At 52.7% G+C, this 27,053-nt stretch overlaps 3 protein-coding genes and 1 long non-coding RNA gene across 5 annotated transcripts; 1 reads left to right on the top strand and 3 right to left on the bottom strand.

The window, feature by feature from the left end:
* Positions 1–1,075: 1,075 nt before the first annotated feature.
* FTL (ferritin light chain) lies at positions 1,076–2,558 on the bottom strand. The gene is made up of 4 exons (XM_019425751.2): positions 2,228–2,558; positions 1,911–2,057; positions 1,514–1,639; positions 1,076–1,397 (listed from the first exon to the last, which is right to left on the bottom strand). The coding sequence occupies exons 1-4, from the start codon at positions 2,327–2,329 to the stop codon at positions 1,245–1,247; spliced, it is 528 nt and encodes a 175-aa protein (XP_019281296.1). The 5' UTR covers positions 2,330–2,558; the 3' UTR covers positions 1,076–1,244.
* LOC109253097 (uncharacterized) lies at positions 2,057–12,308 on the top strand. The gene is made up of 2 exons (XR_002074225.2): positions 2,057–2,178; positions 11,026–12,308. It is a non-coding gene; the product is annotated as an uncharacterized LOC109253097 (long non-coding RNA).
* On the bottom strand, positions 5,261–8,978 carry BAX (BCL2 associated X, apoptosis regulator). Of its 2 annotated transcripts, XM_019425747.2 has the most exons (6): positions 8,859–8,978; positions 8,230–8,281; positions 7,993–8,139; positions 7,457–7,592; positions 5,880–5,984; positions 5,261–5,432 (listed from the first exon to the last, which is right to left on the bottom strand). In XM_019425747.2, the coding sequence occupies exons 1-6, from the start codon at positions 8,890–8,892 to the stop codon at positions 5,328–5,330; spliced, it is 579 nt and encodes a 192-aa protein (XP_019281292.1). In that variant the 5' UTR covers positions 8,893–8,978; the 3' UTR covers positions 5,261–5,327. The 2 variants fall into 2 exon arrangements, with proteins under 2 accessions (XP_019281292.1, XP_019281293.1); XM_019425748.2 differs by lacking the exon at positions 8,230–8,281 and having other exon boundaries at positions 8,859–8,957.
* Positions 12,309–12,933: 625 nt separating the features above from the next.
* Positions 12,934–21,053, bottom strand: DHDH (dihydrodiol dehydrogenase). The gene is made up of 7 exons (XM_019425746.2): positions 20,928–21,053; positions 20,422–20,533; positions 19,722–19,885; positions 17,390–17,642; positions 14,319–14,443; positions 13,338–13,491; positions 12,934–13,088 (listed from the first exon to the last, which is right to left on the bottom strand). Exons 1-7 carry the CDS (start codon positions 21,015–21,017, stop codon positions 12,979–12,981), a joined length of 1,008 nt encoding a protein of 335 aa, XP_019281291.1. The 5' UTR covers positions 21,018–21,053; the 3' UTR covers positions 12,934–12,978.
* Positions 21,054–27,053: the final 6,000 nt, after the last annotated feature.

The raw sequence follows: 27,053 nt of genomic DNA, 5'->3' as shown, positions 1-27,053 counted from the left end.
AGGCACTTCTCTTTGTTTAGTTGGGACTTGCAAATGGAAAAAATTTGCCTGAAGCTGTGTTTGGCCGAAAGGGGCCATCGCTGGGGCAGAGCGAAGAGACCCAGGGGGTAGCCACGAAGCCTTGTGTGGCTATTTAGATTTAAATGAACCAGATTCCTCAGCACTGGCCACACGCAAGTGCGGGATAGCCACTGTGGCCACTTGAGGCTCGTGGCTACCCAATTAAGCACTGCAGATAAAATATTTCCATCACTGCAAAAAGTTCTTTTGGACAGAACTAGCTTAGAACGTGTTCCCAGGGCACTGGCCTCTGGACTTCAGCCCTACTGCCCCCCTGAATGGCTCTATTTCCGGGAAAACCGTTTTTTTCACTTCTCGTCTTCACTAGAGTGCAGCTCCAAGCCAATCACATTTCGGGGGAGTAGAAAACTAGATTCGCATGTGTGACCGTCCTTCCCGTTAGCCACGGTGTTTGTGATGGACGCAGAAATCCCTCTCCCCTGCCGGAATCACCAGTGGCCACCAAAGTTGGGAGACAACAGGTGTGGTGTCAGAAGTCCAGGAGCCATTTCCTGTTAAGATTCTACCAGAAACGGAAGGGTCGGGGGGGGGGGGGGGTCATAGTTTTGTAGCTTGGACCCAGTAGCTGCCTGCTAATCCTCCTCAAGCTTCTTCAGTCCCCGTTTGGAGAATTTAGCCCTAAGTTTCACATCCCATTTCTGTGCTGAGCCCCACACCCCCAGCTCAGGACCTCTTGCCCTTTCTGTGCTCCCGCTGCTGGACATTAGTCATCAGAGCCCGTTTCTGGTTACTGTTTATCGTCTCTAAATGCCTCCTTCCAACTACCAACAGTAGGTCTTGCTAGACTCCTTGGGAGTCTGGGCTCTCCCCTGTGGGAGGGGCAGCTGACAGCCCAGCAAAGCAGAGAACCTGCTACCCCACCCCACCCCCTGGGGAAGATCTGGAGACGAACAGCAAAGATGTGGGGCCAACAGCACTCCCTGCGGGTGCGGAACAGCTAGAAGCCTTGCGAAAATCGGTACCACCTCGTATCACACACACCCAAAACCACCGGTTGCTGCAAAAAAGCTTTATTGTTTTCATTTGGTCCACGGCTTGGGAGAAGGCTCCAGGTTGGTTAAAAAGCTGCCTAGTGGCTGCAAGGAGAGACTCAGGCACAAGCCCTGACATCTGGGGGGAATGCCAGAGGGACCCTCTCGAAGGCTGCTGGGCTCCAGAGACTTCTAGTCGTGCTTGAGGGTGAGTCTTTCGAAGAGATACTCGCCCAGCTCGGCCTGGGGGCCGGACAGCCTGCGGAGATTAGTCAGATGGTCGCCCATCTTCTTAATGAGTTTCACCTCCTCATCTAGAAAGTGATTCTCCAGGAAGTCACAGAGCTGAGGGACAGGACAGGAGAAAATATGGTCAGTTACACACTAACGGTGCGACGGAGGGGGAAACGAGGCTCGAAAGGAAATTGGCCCCATTACATGTGGATGAAGGGGGTACTCACATGGGGGTCTGCGCGGGCGGAACCCAGGGCATGCAGATCCAAAAGGCCCTGGTTCAAGTTCTTCTCCAGAAGCAGGGCGGCTTCCATGGCGTCCAGGGTTTTACCCCACTCATCTTGGGACGGCTTCTGTACAGATGACAGAGGGCTCAGGACTCGCTACATACGTGGCAAAGCCGTCTAAGATCTCGCATCTTATCACCCCCAGTCGGCCACAACCACCCATGCGACGACACCACGTTGCGGCGTGGACAGCTGCGGCTTCGGGAACCCGGGGGCGCCTCCATTTTGAGCAGCACAAAAGCGAACACAATCGCCCAGAAGCCCACGCGGTGCCTAAACCGCTACGCGCGCGCGCGGGCTGCTGGGATATGTAGTCCGCCGCCCGCGCACTATTTACCTGCACGTCCAGGAAGAGGGCGCGGCCGCCGCGCTGGTTTTGCATCTTCAAGAGGCGCTCGGCGCCCTCCCGCTTCTCCTCAGCCAACTCGCGGAAGAAGTGGCCCACGCCCTCCAGAGCCACATCGTCACGGTCGAAATAGAAGCCCTGCGGGAAGAGATGGCGCGAACACGGGTTACAGGGCAGAAAGGCCGGCCAGGCGCCCCGACTCCGCCCCCCGACTACCCAACGGGACAAAGAAAGCCAGCGCGTGCGCAGAGGGCCAGAGGTGCGCACTTGGGGGAAACTTGGGCTGGGGGCGTCCTGGGGACCCTCACCAGAGAGAGGTAGGTGTAGGAGGCCCGCAGATGCATGTTGACCAGGCGGTTGACGGCGGCCTCCACCTCGGTGGAATAATTCTGACGAATCTGGGAGCTCATGGTTGGTTGGTGATGAGGAGCTAAGTTCAAAATCGGGTGTTGGCTGGTCCCGGAGGCAGAGGATGGGCAAGAAGATGGCTCCGAAGGTGGCGACTGGAAAAAAGGTTGGAGGGTGGTCGGAGGCAGGTAGAAGGCGCGTCCCTGGGTCTGTTCCGTCCAAACACTGTTGAAGCAAGAGACAGATCCGCAGGACCGCCGGGCGCACTGCAAAAGGCCGTGGCCAGGGCGGCTTCTTTTATAGCGCGCGGGGCCGCGGAGGTGGGGCGCTCAGGGACAGCGGTCGGCCAATCTGCGGTGTCGGGAGGCGGGGCTTGGAGCCCGCGCTTGACCAATCCGAGTTGATAGGAGTCCCAGACCCCCGCCCAGAGGTGGGGAAGTCACGCGCCAGTGCGCGAGGCTGTTGTGAAATGGGGAAGTGGGGGTAGGGAGGTTACGGGGTGCAAGGGTCCTGGGGCTAGTTCTGGACAGTCAGGGGATTGTGTGTGTGTGTGTGGGGTCTCTCTGGTGGGTGGAAGATTAAGGGGGACACTGGGAGCCCTGGAAAATTATGATTCTGGGGTCTTGGGAGTGTCTCAGCAAAGTAGATTGGATTCTGGGGTTGCCTTAGAGCATGGATCTTTCTGGCGCCCTGGAGGTTCCTCGGAGGTGTGGATACCTCCAGATGAGTGGGGGTTGCTCTGGAAGATAAGGGGTCTCTGGATCATTACAAAGTTTGGAAGTCGGTGCGGTGAGATACTTCTGGAATCTTGGGGCTTCTCTCTGATAGATGGGTTGAGAGAGGGACCTGGAGCCCTGGAGTTCACTAAAAGATTGGGAATTTCTGTAGCCCTAGAGCTGACAATGGAAGTTCATATTTTCTGGAATCTTCCCCTAAGAGGGTTGGGGGTCTTGAGGCTCATGAAGTGATCTTCAAGATTAAACGGACAGTTGTTCTTGGGATCCTCCCCCTTTAGTCCCCCCGGTAACAGGGGAGAGGGATATTTCTGGAAGCCTAGTAGGGGCTTTTCTAAGAGGTAGGAGGACTTGGAGAGCCCTTTGGAGCCTTTGAAAGATTGGGCCACTTGGAATATCTTGGGGAAATGACACTCAAACTTTGGGTGTCTCTGAGGCTGCATTTCCTGGAGACTATTCTGAGGGCAGCCAGACTTGAAATTCCCTTTGGCTCTGAAGCAGTCTCTCTTGTCCCTGTCTTGCCTCACACGCGCTTCTTCAAAGTCACAAAGAGAAGCCCTGCATCCTAGGGACCCAAGGAGGATCTGGCGACCTGTGGATGGGCTGTGTCTTTGACCAATGGACATTTTTTTAAGTGTGTCAGTTCCAGGCTGGTGTCTGGAAGCAGATTGGCTCAACCAGGACCTGCCCTCAAGGAGCTCCCCGTCCTAGTTGATGGGGTGGGGGGTGGGGGGGGGGGAGACAAAGACAGGAACTGGAACCTATTGCAGTGCCCTAATGGAGGTAGCAGGCAGGCTGAGCAGGGGAGCTAAAGCTACTGAGGCCTGCTTTGCAGAGGGGGCCCGCTCCAAGCAGCCCAGGCAAGGTGTCCTCTGACCAAGGGGACGCTGGACCGGGCTGGTATCTGGGGTCCTCAAGGGGCCCCTGGGCCAGTGGCCAGGAGAGCAGCGGTGCTGAGTCATGCTGAACTCAGCGGTAAGGGTCTCAGGCAGAGAGGCGGGGTGGGGCCACTGACTGACCTCATGTCCTGCCAGGCTGCTGACTGGCGGGGACCCTGGGAACTAGGCCTGGCTGGGATCCAAGTCTGGCCCCCTCCCCCAGGGTGCCACCTCGAGCGTGCTTTGTCTCTGCATCTTACGGTCTTTTCGAGTTCCTCGGGCCTGTGGCCATATTGTCTCCTCTCTGGGCGGTGACTCAGTCTCCCTTCACTATCTTGTCTGACAGCTCTCCCCTGACTTGGTGTCTCTGGGGAGAGTCTATGGGGGAGGGGCAGGTGCTCCAGGCACACAGTCACAATGGGGCCTGAGTTACTCATTCACCAAATTTCAAACCTCAGCCTAAAGACCTTTAGCCTCCACCAGGCCCCACCTGCAGAGAGGGGTGACTTTGGAAATGCTCACAGGTAGAGGGAGAGGAAGGGGGGAGACAAAGATGATCTGAAGAAGGACCCAGATCTTGGGGGTGAGGGGTAGACAGGGGATGGGGGAAGAGGCCCAGAGACAAGAGGACAGAAAGACCCAGAGAGAAGGGACAACAGACGCTGTGACTAAGTGATTTCAATCTCCGATTTCCTTTTCTGCGTCCGATCTTCTAGGCCATTTTGCAGTATCTGCACCCGGGCCTGTTCTCCGGGAGGGGCCCCCCCTCCCCCCAGCCCATCCAGCCTTGTCCCCTCCTCTCCGGCCACTCAGCACAAGCTCAGGCCTTGACCTCTCCCTTGGATCTTCTGGGCCCAGCCTTCTGACCTCGGGTAGCTTCCCCACAGGGCTCTAGAGCCCTCTCCTGGTCCACTGACTCCTGCCACCCCCCCCCCCCCGCCCCGCCCCATTCGCCACCTAAGTGTGCGACTTCCTCTGGTCCCATATGGTGGAAGCTTCCGAGGCCTAGTTCTCCAGGGCCTGCTGCCCTGTCCTACAGCCTGGACTCCACTGCCTGTCTGAGGTCTTGCCCACTGCTGCCTGGAACACAGCACCACCATAGACCTCAACGCAAGTGATCTTCGGTCCCCTCCCAGTTGTGGGCTTTTGGAGGGCAGAGCGGGGACCTAATCCCTCACTAACCCAGAGGGCACTGGGCTCCCTCAACAGATTTGCCGGCACGTGAAGTCTGGTCTCCTGTGACAGCCAGGGAGAGGGCTCAGTGACTCAGACTCCGAAGTGTGGCCTGAAAGAGGTTTATTGCCCCCACCAGACCTCTCCTCCCCCACATCCCCCCCCCCCAATAATTACAAAAGTAAGAAAAATGCCCATGGCCCCCAATTCCCACCCCTCCCGGAAAAATGCCATAATTTATGCAGAAAAGACACAGTCCAAGGCAGCTGGTGGCCTCAGCCCATCTTTTTCCAGATGGTGAGTGACGCAGTCAGCACCCCGGCCACAAAGATGGTCACTGTCTGCCACGTGGGTGTCCCAAAGTAGGAGAGGAGGCCGTCCTGCAGACAGGTACATGAGTCACTTCAGCAGCTGGGCCAAGGGGGAGCCCCTGAGCCAGCATGTGAGGAATCAGGGAGGGAGAGGGGCCTGGGAGAGGTCAAAGGGCATGAGTGGGGGTAAAAGCCTAAGATTAATGGATACTAAAGAGTTGGGGTCGTAGGGTTATCAAAAAACTTGACGGATTCCAGGGGAAGTGGAGGCACCAGGGAGAATAGGAGATACTAGTTAGGTCAGGGGTCACCGAGAGGTCAGGGGTCACCGAGAGGTCATGGGGTCACCGAGAGGTCAGGGGCGACCAGATGAGTCAGGAATTGATCAGACGTGTGAGAAAATGCATTATAGACCCCATCTGATGATCCAGAGTCAGGGAGGACAACACTGTGTTGGGCTCAGGAGGACTCAGGGGTCTCAGAGTAGTAGGGGTGGGGGGAGGTTAGGGGCCTCACCCAACCACCCTGGTCCTGGATCCAGCCCAGCAGCCGCTCTCGAAGGAAGTCCAGTGTCCAGCCCATGATGGTCCGGATCAGCTCGGGCACCTTGGTACACAGGGCCTGCAGGGAGTGGAATAGGCCTTAGGGGTTGAGCCTTGTCCTCCCTGTCGGGACAGTGGCCCGACGCCTTTCTCATCTCTGCCTCCCCTCCTGCCCCACTGCGGTCTCTTTTCCACTCATAATCAGAACAAGCTTCGTAAATTGTTAACTGGATCTTTTTACTGTCAACTGCCCTGCTCACATACCTTCCATGGCTCCCCAGGTGGTAAAGACCAAAAGGCATAGCTCAGCCCACAAGGCCCTGTATGAAGGCTCTGACTTGATCGCATTCCATTTTTCCACTTCTTTTCTGTGTCTCATTTACCTTCTTCCACATCTTCATTCCCACCAACTCTTCCCTGCCTCAGGACCTTTGCACATGCTGATTCTTCTACCTAAACAGGCTTTAACCAAGCAAATTTTTACTCCTCCCTCAAAGCTCTAATGTCAGGTCTGAAGTCATTCTCCAGAGAGGGGTTTTCTGACCTTCACATTAGGTAGGACTAGCCATCCCCCCCCTGCCCATGACTCTCCAACAACCTGAACTTCCCTTTCCCACCCTCTATCTGGCTGTCTCTTCCCTGTTGTCCACCTCATATCCAACATTCAAGCCCCATCATTAATCTGGCAAACACATTAAGAAATCTGCTCCCCCCCCCCCCGCTCCACTGTGACCACCAGAGTCCAGGTTAGTCATCATTCAGCAGGACTATTATAGGTGCCCCCTTCCCACATTTCCCAGGTTTTGCCCCATAATCTTTCTTTTCTACCCACAATGGCCAGAAAAAAATTGTCGGGCTTCTGCTTCCCCCATATTTTATCGTGACAAACTTCTGATGGAAAAGTTCAAAGAATTTTACAGTGCATAGCCACACACCTGGAGCCTAGATTGTACAATTAACATTTTGCTTGCTAGAACAGTCCTTTAGATTTACAAGTCAGGTCACCCCACTCTCCTGTTTCTAACCACCCAGTCACTCGCATCTCACTCAGAGCAAAGCTAACATCCTTGCAGTGGCCCAGCAGACCCCTCACAATCTGCCCTCATTTCCCACCCATTCCCCCTGCTCCCTGCCCTCAATGCATCAGCCTTGGTCCTGCCTCAGGGCCTTTGCACTTGCCGGGGCCGCTATCAGATGCCTTTTCCCCAATCTTCACAGATCGCTGCGACTTTGGCTTTGAGGTCATCCCCTCTCAGAAGTCTTTCCCGACCACTTTGCACAATTACATCACCACACTCATCAGACATCGTGGGCTCCACGAGAGCAGGGACCTAGCCTGCTTTGTTGGGTGCCGCTTCTTGGGTCGGGCACATAGTAGGCCCAATAAATGTCTGCTGCACGAGTAACTGAAGGAGCCAACAAACCAGCCCGTAGCCCTCTCCATTCCCTTTGCGCTTAGTGGGCTGCCACAGGGGTTGGCCTCACGACTCCCAGGTCCTCCTGGGTCTGAGCGGAGCATCCCTGGGGGCTCACTGCCCGGCAGCCGCCCACCTTGAGCACCAGTTTGCTGGCAAAGTAGAAGAGGGCAACGACCCGGCCCCAGTTGAAGTTGCCATCGGAAAACATCTCCGCTGCCACTCGGAAAAAGACCTCGCGGGGGGAGTCTGTGTCCACAGCTGCGATCATCCTGCAGGAAAGAGGAAAGCCAGTGCTGCCGAGGGACGACCAGGCAGGGCGTGGGGGAGACTCTGGGATTCCCCTCACACCAAAGACAAGGATGCCGAGGCCCAAGTTAGGCTGTCGTGAAAAAGAACGGGCCAACACGGGGGAAAGGGACGCGATGGACATTCAGGAAAGTGGGGAAAATGACTCCCTGAGGGAGGGTGTCAGTATCCTAGAGGAAGGGCGGGCTTCTCAGCCAGGGAGCCGGGTAGAGTGGTGGGGCCCGGGACGCCGGGGTCTGAGGGAGTAGCAGACTGTGGATCTGAACTCCAGGCCCAGGGGAGGAGGGGCCTGAGAGCCAGGGCTCTGGGGATGTGACGGAGAAGGGGACCAGTGGCTGGATTCCTGGGGCCCAGGGGCCACACCTCTGCAATTCCATGTTACTGTCCAGTTCATCTCCGATGCGCTTGAGACACTCGCTCAGCTTCTTGGTGGACGCATCCTGGGGCACCTGCTCCAGGGCCAGCTCGGGTGTCTCTCCCCCCATTCGCCCTGCCCGATCTTGGATGAAACTAGAGTGGGAATGGAGTGTGGAGGGTGCAGAATCAGAATGGGGCATCACTCCTCCAATCCGCTCGGCAATAATCACACCTCAGACTCACCCCTGAAGCAAAAGGGCCCCTGTCTTCATGATCTGCTCAGAGCTGGTGGGCCCTAGAGGAGAAAGGAGGGAAGACGTGCCTGGACTCTTGGGTCCTAGGGGATTCAGGGAACTAGGGTGGCTCATGATCTCTGAGGGAGGACAACACTAGGGGGTCCTGCATTTCTGGGTCCCTGGTAGGTACAGTGCCTAGGGGCCCGGGCAGCTGAGTCCCTGGTGGAGATAAAGGCAGGGAGCCTCGGCCAGTATCCTGCGTTCTTCCGGCGGAGGAGGTAGAGGGAACGCTTCATGCATCCAGACCCCTGGCCTGAGGGGGCAGAGGAGAGACCCGCCCCTCCCACCAGGAAGTGGTGCCGGCGACAAGCCCGGGCCTGCCCCGGGGCTTGGGATTCTGGGGTCTCCAGCTTCTCGGGGGTCCGAGAGCGCCAGGCAGAAAGGCATCGGGACGCGGAGGCCAGAGAGCCGGGAACCCCCGGGGAGGGAGGGGGCTGGAAGCTGGCAGCGCCCGATCCGGGAGTTTCTGCCCCGGAGTGCTTGGAGATCGCACGGCCCCAAGACCGGCAGCAGGGATCGTGGGGCCGGCCGGCGAGGGGGCTCGCCCTCCTCCCGCCCGTCTGCCTCCCGCCTCACCCCCGCCTCTGGGCTGCTCCCCGGACCCGTCCATCACCGCCGCTCCCGCCGCCGCCTCTCGCCGGGTCCGCCCGGGCGGCCGCAGCACGCCCCTGGTCACGTGAGCGCCCCGCTGAACGTGCGTGCTCTCACGTGACCGCCCCGCAAAATGGCGGCCCGCAGGCTGTCGCCCCGCAGGGCGGTTGGGTCACGTGACAGCACCTGCCTCACCTGCTTGGGGAGGCCGGGGCCCCTATCACGTGACTGTCTAATCTGCACCTACAGGTAAGACCCCGTCGTGGCGCCCTTCCACCCTCCACTCATTCAATGGCAGCTGTAACTTTCATTCATTCATTCATTCATTCATTCATTCATGCAGTATTTTTGGAAGTTTCAGGTGACTTTAAGACCTTCCCAGGGCAGAAGCAACATCGGAGGCCAAAAACCTCACTCATTGAGGCAGGACGTTTTAGACGATTAGAGTCTGTGAGCTGTTTTTGTGACGAGGAATATGAAGTTCAAAAAATGGCAAAACTAACCTGTGGTAGCAGATTGGCAGGGTATGAGCAGGGAGGGGCCCCAAGACAGGCTCCCGGGGTGCCTGGAAGATGCTGTATCTTGATCGAGATGATGATTACTCGGGGATACACATGTTGAAAAATTCATGGAACTGTGCGTATGCAGTGTGCACTTTGCTGCGTAGAAATGATATTTCCTCTTAAAAGAAGAGGACAAGAGAATTCGGATTAGAAAATAGGTCGGGGTCAGATAATGAAGTGGGGGGAGCATACAAGAGAAGGGATCTCTGTCCCAAGGGTGGCTGGGAGCCATAGCAATAGAAGATTATAGGAGTCCTAGTACATCAGCCTAACACCACCAGGAACATAAGTGTGACAAAGTCAAGTTTATTGACCCATTGCGATGACGGAGACCACACAAGAGAGAAACCATGGAGCATTTTGACGAAGGAAAAGGTAGAGTTCTCACAGGATCTGCAGGAAGGGTAGACACCAGGTGCAGACTGTGAAGAGGAACCGGGTGCTCATGTCCTTGGAAACTACAAGGCGAATCTGGATACGGAGTGGTCCCTAAACCCGTTATGTGAGGCTCTGCACCAGGATTGGAAATTGAGGCTGCTACTCTGTTTCAAATGCCTACAGGCAAGAGTGGGATGTTTCATTTTTACTGAGGGAACGAACGGATTCTAGGGAACAAAGTTTCTCTGTAAGAAAGCATGTCCTTGGGGGGAAAGTGTTTCCTGTTAACTTTGAAGCTAGCTTTATCTTTGCCTGTTATTTCCGCCCAATGAATGAGCCCTCCCTTTGCCTTAATTACAGAGAAAAGAAGAAAGGGCTTTTTTGATGCCCACCTCTCAACAGTGCAGCCTTTGAGCAGGAGGGAGAAAACTTTTTATTTTATTTTTTTGAGAAGGGGAGAGCACGAGTGGGGGAGGGGCAGAGGGAGAGGGAGAGAATCTCAAGCAGGCTCCATGAAGGGCTTGATCCCACAACTTGGCAATGCTGACCGGAGCCAAAATCAAGAGTTGGGATGCTTAACTAACTGAGCCACCCAGGGGCCCGGAAAACTTTTTAGCTAGTTCTGAAGTCAAAACTGTTTATAATAACAAGGATGCTACTTTGGAACTGTGAAACCCTCTTCCAAGATGGTCCCCAATGACTTTAGTCCCCAGGTATATGCATGCCCCTGTGTAGGGCCCTCCCACACTGAATAGGGCTAACCAGTGTGGCCAGTAGGGTATTGTGGAAATGACAGTGTGATTTCCAAAGTTAACTCAGGAGTCACTGCAGCTTCAGGGTGCCTGGGTTAAGCGTCCGACTTCATCTCAGGTCATGATCTCGTGGTTCATGAGTTCGAGCCCCGTGTCGGGCTCTGTGCTGACAGCTCAGAGCCTGGAGCCTACTTCGGATTCTGTGTCTCCCTCTCTGTCTGCCCCTCCCCCACCTCTGTCTTTGTCTCTCAAAAATAAGTAAGCATTAAAAAAAAAAAAACCTTTTTAAAAAGTGTTTCTGTGAACAAGGAAGAAATTGCAGTGCCTTTCCCACCAGCCTCGCAAGTCATGGAGCATCCGTGTGGCAAGGGTTACGAGTGAGTCATGAGAACCCTCCATTTTCAGGGAAGAGGAACTAGACTCCAACTCTCTCTCTCTCTCTCTTTTTTTTTAAAGTAGACTCCACGCCCAGCGCAGAGCCCAATGCAGGGCTTGACCCTGAGATCGAGACCTAAGCTGAGATCAAGCAGACTCCAACTCTTAACGGGGGAAGTAAGCAGGGACAGGACATATCTTTGGAAACTGGGAAGCGGCACATCCATTCAGCTGCTCTAGCAATGGCTAGTGGAAGAGTGGCTTAAATAACAGTGAAGTTGATTGACCTCTTGTGTAACAGTCCGAGAGAGTATGCAATCCCCGGTGACATTAACAGGGAGTGAATTTCCGGTGTCAGGGACTGCCTGCTTAATTTTCTTGGTCAACTTGACTGGGCCACAGGGCGCCCAGATATTCTGGTCGAACATTCTCCGGGTGTTTCGGGTGCGATTCACATTTAAATTGGTGACTTAGTAAAGCAGACTAGGCTCCCTGCTGTGGGCGAGCCCATCCGGTGAGATGAAAGGCCGATCCTCCTCAGAGGGAGAAAGAATTCTTTCTGCCTGATTGCCTTCGACCTGGGACATGGGCTTTTTTTCCTGCATCCAGACTCACACGGAAACATCAGCCCTTCCTGCATTTCCAGCTGCCTGCCTTCTGATGAGACCTACACCATCAGCTGTCCTGGTACTCAGGCCTTTGGACTCGGACTGGAACTAAACATCGGCCCTCCTGGCTCTCCAGTTCACCAACTTGCGGATCTCAAGGCCTGCCTACCTCCATAATTGTGTTTTTCTTCTAGCCTTCTAGCTTGTGGGTCCACCGTCTGCAACACATGGTTTCCATCTCGCGGGGGAAGAGGACACGCCAGTGCCCGACACAGCTCTACTCCAGTCCCAAGAAGGGAGAGGCTGAAAGGGAGGCCATCCTCTTTGCCTAAAAAAGGCCGTAACTCAGAAGCTGCACACATCCCATTGGCCAGAACCCATTCACGTGGTAAGACCTAGTTGCAAGGGAGCCTGGGAAATGTAGTCTTTAGCTGGGCAGCCACATGTCCAGTGAAAACTTTCCTATCGTCCATGATTGAAGGGACATCTAGCAGTGTTTGCCACACAAAAGATTGAAAGCAAGCAAACAGAGGGCTGAAGCCAATGTAGTGATACCTGAATGATGTATAAAGAGACTTGGAATAGAAAACGCATTTGATTGACATCTAGTCCCTCTCGTGTGCCCACAGTGAGAATCATTCGTGCAAACCCAACGTATCCATCTCAATCTTCTAGAACCTGGCAGCACTGAACTTCCTGGACTCTCTGTGACTCACCAAGGTCATGTGACTAGTTGTTGCCCGTGAATTTCACGAGGTTCTGTATGTTGTTTATGTGTTAGGGCTTTTTTTTTTTTTTTTTTTTTTTTAACGTTTTTTCATTATTGAGAGAGAGAGAGAGAGACAAAGCATGAGCAGGGGAGGGGCAGAGAAAGAGGGAGACACAGAATCTGAAACAGGCTCCAGGCTCTGAGCTGTCAGCACAGGGCCCAACGTGGGGCTCGAACCCACCAGCTGTGAGATCATGACCTGAGCCGAAGTCAGACGCTCAACTGCTTGAGCCACTCAGGCGCCCCCATCAGTTAACATTTTTTGAGAACCTACTGGATGCTGGAGGCTGTTCATATACTATCGCATTTATTCCTCCCCAGAGTGTGGTTGGTAGTATGTCTCTTCTTCACCGATGAGAAGACGGGGGCAGGGAGGAGCTGCGGCAGAGGGCAGTTGGGGACACCTCCTACCCACCCACTCTTCCTTGCCCAAGGTCACAGAGTCTATGCTAGGCAAACCAAGGATCTGCCCACAGGTGTCTGCTCCAAAAACTTGTGAGAAGTGTGGTCCTGACTCTGCCTTCCTCCCCTTCCCCACATCCTTCCACCAAATTTACTCACTAGTGGCCCCTTTGATGGGCGGGCTTTCTCCAGCTCCCACCAAACCACCATCGCTAAGATTTCTGTGGGAACCATGCCTTTATTTATTCGGGGCACGCATCAGCATTTGTCTTGGGGGAAGGTGACCCCAATGGCCTTCCTCGCTTCCTCAAGGATGTCAGCCAGGAGTTCACTTTCCGCCAGGGGAATCACAGGACTTTCCTTCAGGCCTGGGGGAGAGTACGGTTAGGGACCCCTCCTATGCACGCCTCAAAGATCGAAAGAACTACCATCCCCAGAATCCCATGGGGCACAAAAGTAATACATGGGTTGTGCAGATGGATGCCCCCAGGGGATCCTGGGAGTTGTAGTTCCAGACTGCTATTGAGAGTGGCCCAGGGGTGAGGAGTGGCCCACTCCCCTACCAGGCTTGCCTCTCTCCGCCCTGCCACCCTCTCACCCCTCCTCCACATCCTTACCCTTTCGTAGGCACTCCCGGACATGCTTGGCCTCATAAGTCATGCCCATTCCATGTGTAAAGTTGAACTCCTTGCCTGGGGCTGGGGGCAGCGCAAACTCCTTATGCTCTCCCTTCACCACCAGCTCTGTTGGGCACCAGCAGGGGCTGAGGATCTGGGGACAGATAAGAGGTGGCTGCCTGGGGGGCTCCAGCCTAATGATGCTTAGGGGCCTCCCTCTCACACCTGGCGGCTAGAGGTTGGTTACCCTCCAACCTCAGGAGGGCCTGCCCCCCTACCCCCTCACTGGGGGATTTGTTCAACAGCATGACTGTCCCACTAGAAGCCTGTCTGTTCATCTCCCCCGGGGCAAACCCCTCTCTCACCTGATGCTTAGGCCCAGTGAAGACAGCTTATCTGTGTGTGAATCCCCTTTTCCAGGAGGAGACTTAGATAATCCAGCACCTTCTTATCTCCTAGGTGACTTGAGTTTTTGGCCCCAGAGCCCTGGGAAGCCTCCATTATTTCCATACCCAAGTCTAGGCCAAACTGGAAATAGAGATGTGGCCAGGGCAAGGTCCAAATTTTGCAGTTCAAGTCTGGGGCAAGGCCCAAACTCTTCTTCTAAGAACAGGATTTCTTTCTAGTGACAGCACCCCACGAAGCCCAATGAAGCCACTCTTTGGTCAGGCGCAGATCCCGTCCTGGAAGCAATCCCAAAGGCCACAGCTGCCCTCTAAGCACGGTCGATAACGGTTTCTCCTCAGGCCTAAGGGTTTCTGACGGACTAAGTTCACGGTCAGGAAGGAGCCCGGAGAGCCAAACCCATCCCAAAGCCTGGTGGTCAGGGATGGATTCCTCAGCAGTGCTGGGGGAAAAGGCCGATTCGGCCCACAGCCAGCCCCAGCAACCAGAGCGGGCCCACTCCTGTTGCCAGGGGCCACGGTTCCCGGTTCCCAGCACTTGGGACCAGTCCCACTGGCTTGGCCAGTCCCGCCTCACCTGGGCCATGCCCTTGGTACCGCTCACAGAGTTCCCATTGGAGAGCTCAGCAGTGATGCTGCAGGTAAAGCTGCCGTGGACCCCTCCTGGGTACTGGAGGAGCACAGTGACGGTGTCGTCCACACCTGCGGAAGGCACAGCACGGGAGAAGGCCTGGCCTCAGAGCCTGCCTAGGGCGCCCTGGGCCAGAGGTCTCATCTCTAACGCAGCCGCGAAAAAGCACCAGGCGAAGTGACAGAAGCCAGACATAGAAGTTGGCCTGCTGTCAGGCTCCACTTGTGTGAAGTGTGGATATACTAACGCCATGGAATTCTACATTTGGAACGGATAAATTATACGGTGTGCGAATTCTATCTCAGGAAAGCTGTTACCAAAATAAAAGAAAAAGAGAGGGACGGAGACTTAATGTATCAGAGGCTCAACATCATCCTCTGCAAATACCCGTTGTATAGGTTTGGGAGAATCCGTTTCTTCGGCTCTAAAATGGGGATAATTGGGGCGCGTGGGGGGCTCCGTTGGTTGAGCGTGGGACTTCGGCTCAGGTCGTGACGTCACAGTTCGTGGGCTCAAGCCCCACATAGGGCTTTGCACTGACAGCGTGGAGTCTGCTTTGGATTCTCTGACTCTCTCTTTCTCTCCCCCTCCCCCACCAATGTGCGTGCGCGCTCTCTCTCTCTCAAAAATAAACACTTAAAAATATTTAAAAATAAAATAAAATGGGGATAATAGAGGGGGGCACCTGGGTAGCTCAGTCGGTTAAGCGTCCAACTCTTGATTTTGGCTCAGGTCATGATCTCACAGATTGTGAGTTCGAGCCTCCACACCGTCAGCGTGGAGCCTGCTGGGGACTCTCTCTCTCTCCCTCTCTCTCCGCCCCTCCCCCACTTACTCGCTGTCTCAAAATAAATAAATAAACTTAAAAAAAAATAAAAAAATAAAAAATTTTATTTTTTGAAGTTTTTATTTATTTTTGAGACAGAGAGAGACAGAGCATGAGCAGGGGAGGGGCAGAGGGAGAGGGAGACACAGAATCTGAAGCAGGCTCCAGGCTCCGAGCCGTCAGCACAGAGCCCGACGCGGGGCTCGAACTCACAGACTGTGAGATCATGACCTGAGCTGAAGTCGGATGCTTAACCGACTGAGCCATCCAGGCGCCCCCAAAATTTTTTAAATAAAATGGGGATAATTGAAACTGTCTCATCCAAGTTATTACAGGTATTACATTAAATGACGTAAAATGCACAAAGCACTGGGGCGCCTGGGTGGCGCAGTCGGTTAAGCGTCCGACTTCAGCCAGGTCACGATCTCGCGGTCCGTGAGTTCGAGCCCCGCGTCAGGCTCTGGGCTGATGGCTCGGAGCCTGGAGCCTGTTTCCGATTCTGTGTCTCCCTCTCTCTCTGACCCTCCCCCGTTCATGCTCTGTCTCTCTCTGTCCCAAAAATAAATAAAAAAACGTTGAAAAAAAATTAAAAAAAAATGCACAAAGCACTTAGAATGCTATTTAGATTACAGTAAGTGCTACATAAGCATTAGTTGAAAATTAAATACAGCTTGCGGAGTAGCAGCCTGGTTCGGGAACACATCACGCACGCCATAGATGGAAGAACCTACTGACCTAATTCTCTTTGGTTCCAGATTAGCCCAAGTCCTTATGCTGGATCGACTCTGTGAGCCTGGATAAGTCACTGTCCCGGTCTGCAACTCAAGTGTCCTCACCTGTAAAATGGGGGCAACTATAATATATCTAGCTCAGGGGGATCATCCTTGTAATAACCCTAATGTGGAAGACGCACTTGATAAATGGAATCTGTTATTTATTTATTTATAAATTCTGTAAGAAAATTTTTTTAATGTTTATATTTGAGAGAGAGAGAGAGAGAGAGAGAGAGAGAGAGAGAGAGATAGTGCTCGAGCAGGGGAGGGGCAGAGAGAGAGACAGAGGCAGAATCCGAAGCAGGCTCCAGGCTCTGAGCTGTCAGCACAGAGCCTGATGCGGGGCTCAAACTCATGAGCCATGAGATCATGACCTGAGCTGAAGTCGGACACTTCACCAACGGAGCACCCGAGCACCCTTATTTTTAAATTATTGTGTTTAACTTTATTTATTCATTTTGAGAGAGACAGAGAGCCTGAGCAGGGGAGGGGTGGAGAGAAAGGGAGAGAGCGAATCCCAAGCAACTTCACACTGTCAGCACAGAGCCCCACATGGGGTTTGAACGCGCGAACCGTGAGATCATGACCCGAGCCAAAACCAAGAGTTGGACGCTTAACTGACTGAGCCACCCAGGCGCCCTGATAAATAGAATCTGTTTTTAGAGCTACTATTTAGTCTAAAAGTTGGCCAGATACTAGCCTGAGGTTTTCTAGAGTGTGACCTTCACCCATATATATTTTCCTGGTCAGTCATTGCCTCCTGGGGTACTGTATGCAAAGATGGCCACAGAATTCCTCTCCTTACCCTGTGAGGGCCCCTCTACAGTAGGACTTTGTAGCTCCTTCCATCAGGAGGTATAGTCTATTGGCTCACCTCTGAAATCAGGTGACGTTGGGCCATGGAACAGTAGCAAACGAGGGACAAAACGAAAGTTTGAAAAATGCTTGCACGCTGCGCCCTGCCTTCTGTTTGTTGCACCGACAGCGTGCATGAGGCCAAACCAGCTAGCTGAAAAGACTTCGTTAATGAACTCTTTATGACAACCCTAGTATTATCTTCCTTCCTCCCTTCCTTCCTTCTCCACTCCCAACACGAGTCTCAAGCTCAAGACCTCGAGATCAAGAGTTGCATGCTCTACCGACTGAGCCAGCCGGGCGCCCCTACGACCACCCTATTGTCGACATTTGACCAGTAACCAGGACTCAGAGCCGTTGAGTCCCTCGGCTAAGATCACACAGCAATTCCCAGTGCAGAGCCTGCCCACACTCTCAACTCTGATCCTCTTTGACGTCAGGAAGAAAGTTCCTCCAGCTGTCTAACCTGATTTTCATGGGCTAGGAGACTTATTCCCGGCTCAGGGCTCCCGGCGAGAGAGGATGACTCTTACCACCATTGTATAGTCCGGGATAGACGGTACCTGTTTCATGGCGCCTTCCCATGGCTACAATCTTCTCTGGCTTCTGCCCACCAAAGACCATAGAGATGAACTGGATACAGTAGATGCCGATGTCCAGTAGGCCACCGCCAGCCTGGGCCCAGTCTACAGCCCGGGTGATGTGGGTGAGGTCCTTCCCAAATTCTGCCCGAGCCACCCGGAGTTCCCCCAGAGTTCCCTGAGACAGAGTGGACCTCAGAGCTTCGGTAGCAGGAAAGAAGCGGGTCCAGATGGCCTGCACACCACAGAGGGAGAGAGCAAGACCATTGAAAAGAAAGGAAGGGCGTCAGGACCCAGGAATTAACCAACCAGTTCCTCTCCCTTCTGCAGCCCAATCTTGAGGGGGTCCCCGCTCCTCCCCACTATCCAAACAAGACCCGTCCCCCTTCCTTGCACAACCCATCAGTCCCCAAGTTGTGCCCCTAACTCTCCCTGGCTCCACCTCGCCTCTCCATTCCCATAGGAGCAGCTCTAGCCTTATCTTTTCTCATCTGCACCATTACTCCAGTCCCCCAATGTTATAGACTCAACTGTGCCCCCCACCCAATTCATGTTGAGGTCCTAACCCCCCAGGGCCTCCCAAGGTGAATGTATCCGGAGACCAGGTTTTAAAGAAGTAATTAAGTTGGAATGAGGTCATCACGGTGGGCCCTAATCCAACAGGAAGAGGTTAGGACGGCGACACACATGGGGAAGGCCACATTTAGACACAAGGAGAAGACGGCCATCGACGAGCCAAGGAGAGAGGCTTCAGGAAAAACCAACCGTGCTGATATCTTCTAGCCCCTGACTTCTTCTAGACTTCTAGCCTCCAGAAGTAGGAGGAAATACATCTCTGTTGTTTAAGCCACCCAGTCTGTGGTAGTACATTGTAATGGCAAACTGATAACACAGTCTCCCCCCCGGTTCAGACCACCCCCGACCTGGCCCCAGAGGCATCTTTCCTTCTCCTAGAGTTGCCCCTGTCCCACCCCTGCCCATGGCTCCCCAATGCCTAATATCAATTCCCATTTACAGAGTATGTATTAGGGGCAAGACACATACTTTGCATAATGATTCCTCCCAATCTCCCTGCCAGGTAGCTATCATATGTCCCTTTTATAGCCGAGAAAACTGAGGCCCGTTTGGGTCAAATTACTTGCCCAAGATCACAGAGCTAGGAACTGGTGAGAAATCTAGAGTCCTCTGACTCCAAAGTCTGTCCAAGGTCAAGTTCACACTACATAGGTGAAATCTGCCCATTCTTGTCCTCTTTAAGTCTTAACTCTGCTTTTCCTCTCTGGCCCATTTCCCTGTGCAATTTACTTTTCCTTTAAGGCTCAGGTCAGCCCCTACCTGCACGAAACTTCCTTGACTATCCCCTACACTGGGCTGGTGCCCCCGTGCTGTGTCAACCGCCCGGTGCTGTATCCACGAAAGTCCGTGCAACTGGGCATTGGGAGAGCCCACTTCTGTGACCCTAGCAGATCTGCAGCTGGTGGAAATCTGAGCCTGTATCTCACACCTAATGAACCCCGGCTCCTAGGGTTGGATCTGAAATGTATCAGGTGCTAATAAAAATGAGGAAGCAATAAATTCAGAATCTTAGCACTGCCCAGGCACAGTGAGAACCAGAAGCCCTGAGTAACCCTATCAAATCTTGACTATTTCTGAGGCATAGGGAACTTCGCAGACTAGGAGCAATACTGGGGACAGGGCAGCTAGATAGAACCTGGGGAGGTAAGAGGCAGCCGTTACTACTGGCAGAACCTACAGCAAGGTAGCATTTAAGAACCAGGAGACTCCTTAACATGAAAATAGCTTCTGGAGATCATTTGGCGGCCATCTTAACTGCTGGCGCTATCCATTGCCATTTGGCAGCCATCTTAATTACTGGCATTCTGCAAGCAGTCAAATGGCCCCGGTAAGTAGCCGTGTCTGATAAGGGCGAAAACAAAGGCAGTTTGACCTTGAGAGTTGGTGGGTGTGCCCTCGGCCTTCTGACCACTATCCTTGGAAATCCACCGAAAGTAAGCCCATTGCTATTCTGTGCCATTTTCACGGCTGGCATCTCTCTTTGAAAAGCGGAGCAAAGATCTTTCAGGCTGCCATGTTTGCTAACGGCCAAAAGCAATGGCTCTCACTCCTCATAGATGTTGCTAGTAGGTTTCATGGCATCGCTCAGCCACGTCCGGGAAAACACCCCAACCCCAGTGCACTTTGTGGACAACTTAATTCTTGACAAACCCTGCCTTTGTGTTCTTCCAAAAACGTCCACTGGCGTTTAGTAATGGCGACAAGCGCTACATTGGAGGCTGGAAGGTCGCACCCTCACCTCCATAAGGAAGAGACCTCGGGACCGGGCTTCGGCAACCATTTCTCGAACTTCCGCAGCGTTCACGCCCATGGGCTTCTCACACAGGACGGCCTTGCCCGCTGCCAGGCATAGTAACACCGCGGCCTTGTGCTGGGGATGCTGAGTGCCAATGTAGGCCACCTCTAGTTGGAAGGGAGGAGGTCAAGAGATCAGAAGCCCTGCCCACCCCGGACTTCCGGGACCCGCCCCCAACGTAGTGCTCCCGCCCCCACCATCCTAAGACTTTGGGCGAAGTTCTACGCCAAGAGGTAGGTACCATTATTTTGCCCGTTTTACAGATAAGGAAACTGAGAAGGGCAAGCAGGAGAGGACAATGCCAGCTGAGGCAGCTTACCTCCGGTCAGGCTGCTGTGCAACTACACCGTCTTGCCTTTCCATCCAGGCCATTCCAGAACACAGCAGCCCTGGCCCCAGAGCTTACTTAAAGCCTGAAAGGGCTCTCTTAGAAACTCAAGCCCCTCCTGGACTGGTCCCTAAATGCAATTTCATACCAGACCGCTAATCCCAGACCAAGCCCGTTCTTACAGTTCTGCCTGCCAGCCCCAGATCCTTCCAGAAGCACACAGGGATTGGCCCATCCCGCAGAGCCTTGCTTATCCTACGGAGCAGCCTAGCTAGAGGCAGCGCCGCGGGGGCCTCGGAGGCCCTTGTCACTCACCCACATTCGGGTCTTTGGCCAGCTCCTCATAGGACCCATAGGCCTTGGGGATGTCATGTTTCCGCGCAAATTCCTTCGCCCGGCTCAGGTCGCGGGCTGCTACCGCCACCACCTGGAGGGGCGCTAGGGTCAGACTAGAGGGACTGGGGAAGGCGCAGGCGCGGGGCAGGTGGCTGGGAGAGAGGTGATGGAGAAGGCCCCGGGTAAGAAAAACTATATCCCCCAGGGCGGAGGCGGGGAGGTACGGTCCTGGGGAAGGAGGTGAGGGGGGCTGGACACGGGTCCTGGGAAAGAGAGATCTGGGACAAGCGATCATTTGACACCTTAGTACCTAAATTTCTTCTCTTCACAGTAGCTCAGAACAAAACCCTCCCAAACTTGACGAAACTCCAGTTACGGACAGAAGTGGAGAAAAGAGTAGGGAACCCTAACTCCCTCCTCCCTCAGACCCAGGAGCCCCGGCTCCCCGGCCTGCTCTTCCACAGGATTCCGGAGGGAGTGTGGACCTGGTGCTCGGAGCGAGGCAGCGTCCGCAGCGCCGTCGTGAAGTCGCTGGAGATAAGGCCGACTGACACGATGCCCCAGCGCAGCGCCATCGCAAAAATGCTGAGTCCCTAACTGCAGCCGCCTCTTGTTGCCCAGCCGCCTCTTGGTGCAAATTGAAAGCCTGACACCCCGCCCACAGGGGGGCGTGGTCATTTCTCCTCCCCCATTGCCCCTACGCCACTTCTCATTGGCCACTAGGCCTGCCCGCCCCTCCAGTCCCAATGCAAAGGAGGAGGTCTTTTAAATGTAGCATCCCCATTGGAAGAGCGCACCGTTGGCTCCGCCCTGCAGGGGGTGGGATCAGAAATGCTTCATACCTTGCAGAGGGCGACTTCTCACCACCTGACATAACGGGAGGTGCTTTTTTTCTTTTTGCTTGTGTAAACTCTATACCAGATATAGGGCCCAGGGATCAAGAGTCGCATGATCTATTGCCTGGGACAGCCAAGAGCCCCAAGAAGGGCTTTTTTTCTTGTCAACCTTCCACCCTTAGGGGCTGTCCCTATTCCTCCCTCTCCCAACTGTTTTGCTCAGAAAGCTGCCCGCCCTTAGAAATTGTTCAGAGGGAGGGACAAGATAGTAATAGAAAAGATAAGAACCACTAATGTTTCCAGAACACATGTCGTGGCGCAGGCCCCCAGCTCCACGCTTTACTTTCGTCATTTAAAAAAAAAAAAAAAAAAAAGTTTATTTATTTAGAGAGAGATAGGGTAAGCGAGCTGGGTAGGAGCAGAAAGGGAGAGAGAGAATCCCAAGCAGGCTCCACGCTGTCAGTGCAGAGCCGGAAGCAGGTTTGGATTTCACAAAGTCAGAAATCAAGACCTGAGCCCAAATCAAGAATCAGATGCTCAACCGACTGAGCCACCCAGGTGCCCCTTACTTCATTTCTAATTTCTCACCACAGGTCTGCAAACTACGTTCTACTGCTCCCTGTTTACAGAGGGAGAAGCAGCCCCAGAGAGCCATGGGATATGAGGGCTTGCAAATTGGCTGCTTCCAAAGATCATAGCTTATTTTTGAGAGAGAGAGAGAACGCATGGGAGAGGGGCAGAGAGAAAGAGAACCCGAAGTGAGCTCCAAGCTGACAGCAGAGAGCCCAATGTGGGGCTCGAACTCAGGAACCGCAAGATCATGACCTGAGCCAAAATTGGACGCCCAACCAACTGAGCCACCCAGGCGCCCCAAGACTATAGTTTTAGAAACCAGGCTATACTGCTTCTTAGGAACCCTGGAGCCAGGCTGATGGGTTCCCAGCCCCTTCTTGCCACTGCCTGACTGTATTGCTTTGTACAATTGCTTTCCCTCTTGGAGCCTCAATGGCATCTACCTGCTGCAAACTGTAGTAAATTATATTCTTCAAGTCAACTGGCAGAGACTGGCCAACTTTACCCACAGCAAATCCGTCCACTTCTCTTGCCTTGTCGACATTCAATTAAGATCTGACTTCCACAGGCTCAGAGGTTCCAAGTACACACAAACTGCTGAATAAAAATATTAATGGATCGCACTGAGTATGTGAGATCACTGCTGTGATGAAAAAGAAAAAAAATACGGGGAAGATGGTCTTTGAGACATGAGTCCACCAGCTTCCCAGGTTGCCTGCTTCCTGAATAAAAAACTTCCCTTTCCCACCATCACTTGTGTATCGAGTATTGGTTTTGCAGCAGCGAGCGGCCGAACCTGAGTTTGGAACCTATTCTCTATCTGGTAACCATGGTGAGAGACAACAGACCAGCGGTGTCAAGGGGTTAAAGTTTGGGGAAGCGTGCTGTTCGTAGCGGGTAACAGGAGGGAGTGTCCCTTGTAGGGATGAAACATTTCTGTATCCTGATTGTAGTAATGGATACTGGAATATTCACATTTGATAAAGTTTCATAGAACTGTATACCAGACATTTTTTTTTTAATTTTTTTTTTTTTTTTTGTTAAATATAGCTTAGAGAAGTTTTTTTTTTTTTCCAACGTTTTTTATTTATTTTTGGGACAGAGAGAGACAGAGCATGAACGGGGGAGGGGCAGAGAGAGAGGGAGACACAGAATCGGAAACAGGCTCCAGGCTCCGAGCCATCAGCCCAGAGCCTGACGCGGGGCTCGAACTCACGGACCGCGAGATCGTGACCTGGCTGAAGTCGGACGCTTAACCGACTGCGCCACCCAGGCGCCCCTATACCAGACATTTTTAAAGTGCATGTAAACCCAAAGAAATGCTGGAAAAATCCAAATCAGATCTGTACCTGATTAAACAATGTAGCCATGTCAATTTCCGGCTTCCACAATGCACTGTATTTACCTAAGATATCATCCACATGGGGGGGTTTGAGGGGCAAGCTAGGTGTCGGGTCCGAAGGGACTCTCTGTACTATTTCTGTAAGTTCTTAAACAGTTTCAGAATAAGATGTTATGACTTAAAATTGCTGGCAGTGAGTTCGTGTGCCCAGAGGAATCATTTTTGCGATACCTGGTCAAGAAAAAAATAAGGGTATCTTCATGGTCCAGTGATCTCTATTGTGGGTGGAAGATACATACCCGTGAGAAACTGTCAAACTTGCGCTTGAGATGTAAGCACGTTTACTGCAACATCGAGTGTGACAGCTCAAAATTGGGAACGGCCATCAGTAGAAAAACGTATGACTAAATGGTGGGAAATTTAACAACAGAAAGAAATCTCATCGCAAGAAATCTCAAGAACTTAAAAGTCACTGAAAAAAAAAAATCAAGGGACATCACAGAGATATAGCACATGCACTGAACCGTGTCGGCTGTGTTTAACTTAATTCATAATTGAGTTTGGACAAATCACCGACCTGGGACGGGAACCTGGTGCTCAGCAGGTCAGGCACCTTCTATTCCTGGGAGGCAGGCCATGAGTGTTAAGCACATGACTGCATTTCTGGGACCCAGAGCGAGAGCCAGGAGATTAACAAAGGGCGTAAGACAAAGTGAAATTTAAAGCAGAGCATTAAAATAAATAAACAAATAAATAAATAAACAGACAAACGAAATAGAGGCAGAGCATCAGTGAATAAAAAGAAGTTCATTCTCTCTCCCTTTTTTTTTTAAAAGTTTTTTTAACGTTTATTTATTTTTGAGACAGAGCATGAAGGGGGGAGGGGCAGAGAGAGAAGGAGACACAGAATCAGAAGCAGGCTCCAGGCTCTGAGCCATCAGCCCAGAGCCCGACGCGGGGCTCAAACCCACGGACCGCGAGATCATGACCTGAGCTGAAGTCGGACGCTTAACCGACTGCGCCACCCAGGCGCCCCTCTCTCCCTTTTTTTAAGTTTATTTATTTATTTTGAGGGAGAGAGAGTGGGAGGAACAGAGAGAGAGAGAGAGAGAGAGAATCCTAAGCAGTTTCTCCACTGTCAGAGCAGAACCCAATGCTGGGCTCGATCTCATGAACCATGAGATCACTACCTAAGCTGAAACCAAGAGTAGGAGGCTTGACCTACTGAGCCGTCCTGGCACCACGAGCCCATTCTCTTGATGTCTGCTGACAAGGGCTGCTTGGCTGGGCTCAGGCTGCCACACTGTGGGGGCTGTAATCTTAGAAAGACACCCACCTCCTAGCTCTCTTACTCTCTTTATAGAGTCAAGAGAAACGGTGGTGTTGGAAGTGTGGCAAACGCAGGCCGAGCTTGGGCACCAGCACCTTCCAGGACTTGCTGGAAACATCACGTTCAGACCTTGGAGGAAGTTGAAGTCGTGACCCTGTCCCAGTCAGCTCATAGCCAGGAGTTCCAGAGAGAGCCTCCAGGATCATTCCACAGACAGTCCTCCCGACAGAACACAAATATTTGTTGAGCATCTAATTTGTTCTGGGTCCTGAGGACACATCAGAAATGAGACAGACTCTCTCGGTCTTCACTCAGCTATCAGTCCGGTGGAATTGATAGTGTGGGGAACAGCATGCCCAAGAGCTCTAAGGTGGAAAAGAGCCGGTTGTGTTCCAAGAACTGAAAATGGGCCAGCGTGGCTGAAGAAAAAAGACGGTGGGCAAGTGGGATGGAAAACAGGACTAGGGACGCAGGCAGGGGCGGAGTCATGAAGGGCTTGGAGAGGACACGAGAGGGCTTTCAGCAGGAGCAGGGGCAAAGATCTAATGTGGGCAGCTTTCTTGTTTCAGCACGTACCACTGGCCTGACTCCCATATTCATTCAGCAAACATTTTTTTACTTTTGACCTGGCCCTGTGCTGGTTGATGGTGGGTACCCAGGGATGAGCCTCACTCCACTTCCTGCTGCCCTCTAGTCGGGGAAAGAGACACAACCTGTGCTGGGGCACAGTAACGCCCACCCCCTAAGCCCCCCCGCCCAAAGATGTTCACGCTCTGATCACCAGAACTTGTGAATAAGGTGTTAAGAGTCTGACTTTTGATGTTTGTTGAGGTCATGATCTCACGGTTTGTGAGGCTGCTTGGGATGCTGTTTCCCTCTCTCTCTGCCCTTCCCCCGCTCATGATCTCTCTCTCTCTCTCTCTCTCTCTCTCTCTCCCTCTCTCAAATATAAATAAATATTTTTAAAATCTTTGAAAAAGCTGTGCTGCTGGCTTTGAAGCTGGAGGAAGCGGCCATCAGCCAAGGAGTACAGGCGCCTCTAGAAGCTGGAAAAACAAGGAAACCAATTCTCCCCTAGAGCTTCCAGAAGGAGTGTAGCCCGGCAGACATCTTGATCTTAATTAAGGAAGGCGCGTTTTATACTTCTGACCTCCAGAACTGCAAGATGATACATTCCTGCTTTAAGCCATGAAGTTTGTGTTACTTTGTTGTAGCGGCAATAGGAAACTAATACACAGCTCCAGACCTTGTAATGAATACACAATCCTGGACACCTGCCGTATGGTGGAAACACCAGGCAGGGTAGAGGCGGGTGGGGGGAGTGGGGCTACCCTTAGCTCAACCTGGGGACCAGGGAAGGCTGGGCAGATTGATGCCCAAACTGATTTTTAATTTTTTTATTATTGTTTTTTAACGTTTTATTTTATATTTGAGAGAAAGACGGAGACAGAGACAGAGAGCGAGCAGGGGAGGGGGCAGAGAGACCCCCCAGACCCTCAGAATCTGAAGCAGGCTCCAGGCTCCACGCTGTTAGCACCTCGCCTGATGCAGAGCTCGAACTCACGAGCCGTGAGATCATGACCTGAGCTGAAGTCAGACACTTAATCAACCGAGCCACCCAGGCGTCCCCCAAAATGATTTTTTTTTTTTTTTAAGTAGTATTCATGCCCAGCATGGAGAGCCCAACACCGGGCTTGAACCCATGACCCTGAGATCAAGAGACGCTTAACTGACTGAGCCACCCGGGTGTCCCTGCATTTTGAAAGATTTTGGTGGAGGTTTAGAAGGAATAGAAGGAGAGATGGCATTCCAGAGGAAACAACTCTTTCCAGCAAGAGAAAGCTGGATCATTCAGAAGTGAGAGCCTGGGGGCGCCTGGCTGGCACATTAGGTAGAGCCCGCGATGACTCTTGATCTTGGGGTCATTGAGCTGAAGCTCTTTTAAGCAGAGCTTACTTAAAAAAATAAAGCAAGTGAGAGTCTGGAACCCAGGATGGGAGTGGGTAAAATGAGTGAAACATAAACCTGGAGGGGTCAACTGGGCCATTTGGGAAGGGTCAGGAGCTCGCCCGGCAGGCGATGGAGTGTGAAGGCGAGAGCAAAGGAGGTGAGGAATAGGGTCTTACTTAAGTGTTAAAAAAAACACCGATGAAATCAAAGGTCACACAGAAACTGTCAACCACATAACAGATGGGTGGACAGCATGCCAGGCAGAGAGCAGAGCATTTATTCATTAACTCATTTATTTAAAAAAAATTTTTAATATTTATTTTATTTATTTATTTATTTATTTATTTATTTTTGAGAGAGAGAGAGAGAGACAGAGCGTGAGCAGGGGAGGGGCAGAGAGAGAGGGAGTCACAGAATCCGAAGCAGGCTCCAGGCTCCGAGCTGTCAGCCCAGAGCCCGACATGGGGCTCAAACCCATGAACCGTGAGATCATGACCTGAGCCAAAGTCAGACGCTTAACGGACTGAGCCACCCAGGCGCCCCTATTCATGAACTCATTTAAAAAAAAATTTTTTTTTTA

Source organism: Panthera pardus, unplaced genomic scaffold, assembly GCF_024362965.1.
Source record: "Panthera pardus isolate Hobbes unplaced genomic scaffold, ASM2436296v1 HiC_scaffold_18, whole genome shotgun sequence".
Lineage (NCBI taxonomy): Eukaryota > Metazoa > Chordata > Mammalia > Carnivora > Felidae > Panthera > Panthera pardus.
This window is presented reverse-complemented; position numbering and strand designations above follow the sequence as displayed.

Coding starts and splice junctions, on each gene's coding strand:
- FTL (XM_019425751.2), bottom strand. CDS start 2,329: ATGAGCTCCCAGATTCGTCAGAATTATTCCACCGAGGTGGAGGCCGCC. Junction 1,640..1,910: donor CCCTCTTCCTGGACGTGCAG/GTAAATAGTGCG, acceptor TCATCTGTACAG/AAGCCGTCCCAAGATGAGTG. Junction 1,398..1,513: donor CCGCCCGCGCAGACCCCCAT/GTGAGTACCCCC, acceptor CCTGTCCCTCAG/CTCTGTGACTTCCTGGAGAA.
- BAX (XM_019425747.2), bottom strand. CDS start 8,892: ATGGACGGGTCCGGGGAGCAGCCCAGAGGCGGGG. Junction 5,985..7,456: donor CCAGCAAACTGGTGCTCAAG/GTGGGCGGCTGC, acceptor CACTCCCTGCAG/GCCCTGTGTACCAAGGTGCC. Junction 5,433..5,879: donor TCCAGGACCAGGGTGGTTGG/GTGAGGCCCCTA, acceptor ACCTGTCTGCAG/GACGGCCTCCTCTCCTACTT.
- DHDH (XM_019425746.2), bottom strand. CDS start 21,017: ATGGCGCTGCGCTGGGGCATCGTGTCAGTCGGCCTTATCTCCAGCGAC. Junction 17,643..19,721: donor GAGGTCTCTTCCTTATGGAG/GTGAGGGTGCGA, acceptor TGTGGTGTGCAG/GCCATCTGGACCCGCTTCTT. Junction 14,444..17,389: donor GGGAAGGCGCCATGAAACAG/GTACCGTCTATC, acceptor TGCCTTCCGCAG/GTGTGGACGACACCGTCACT.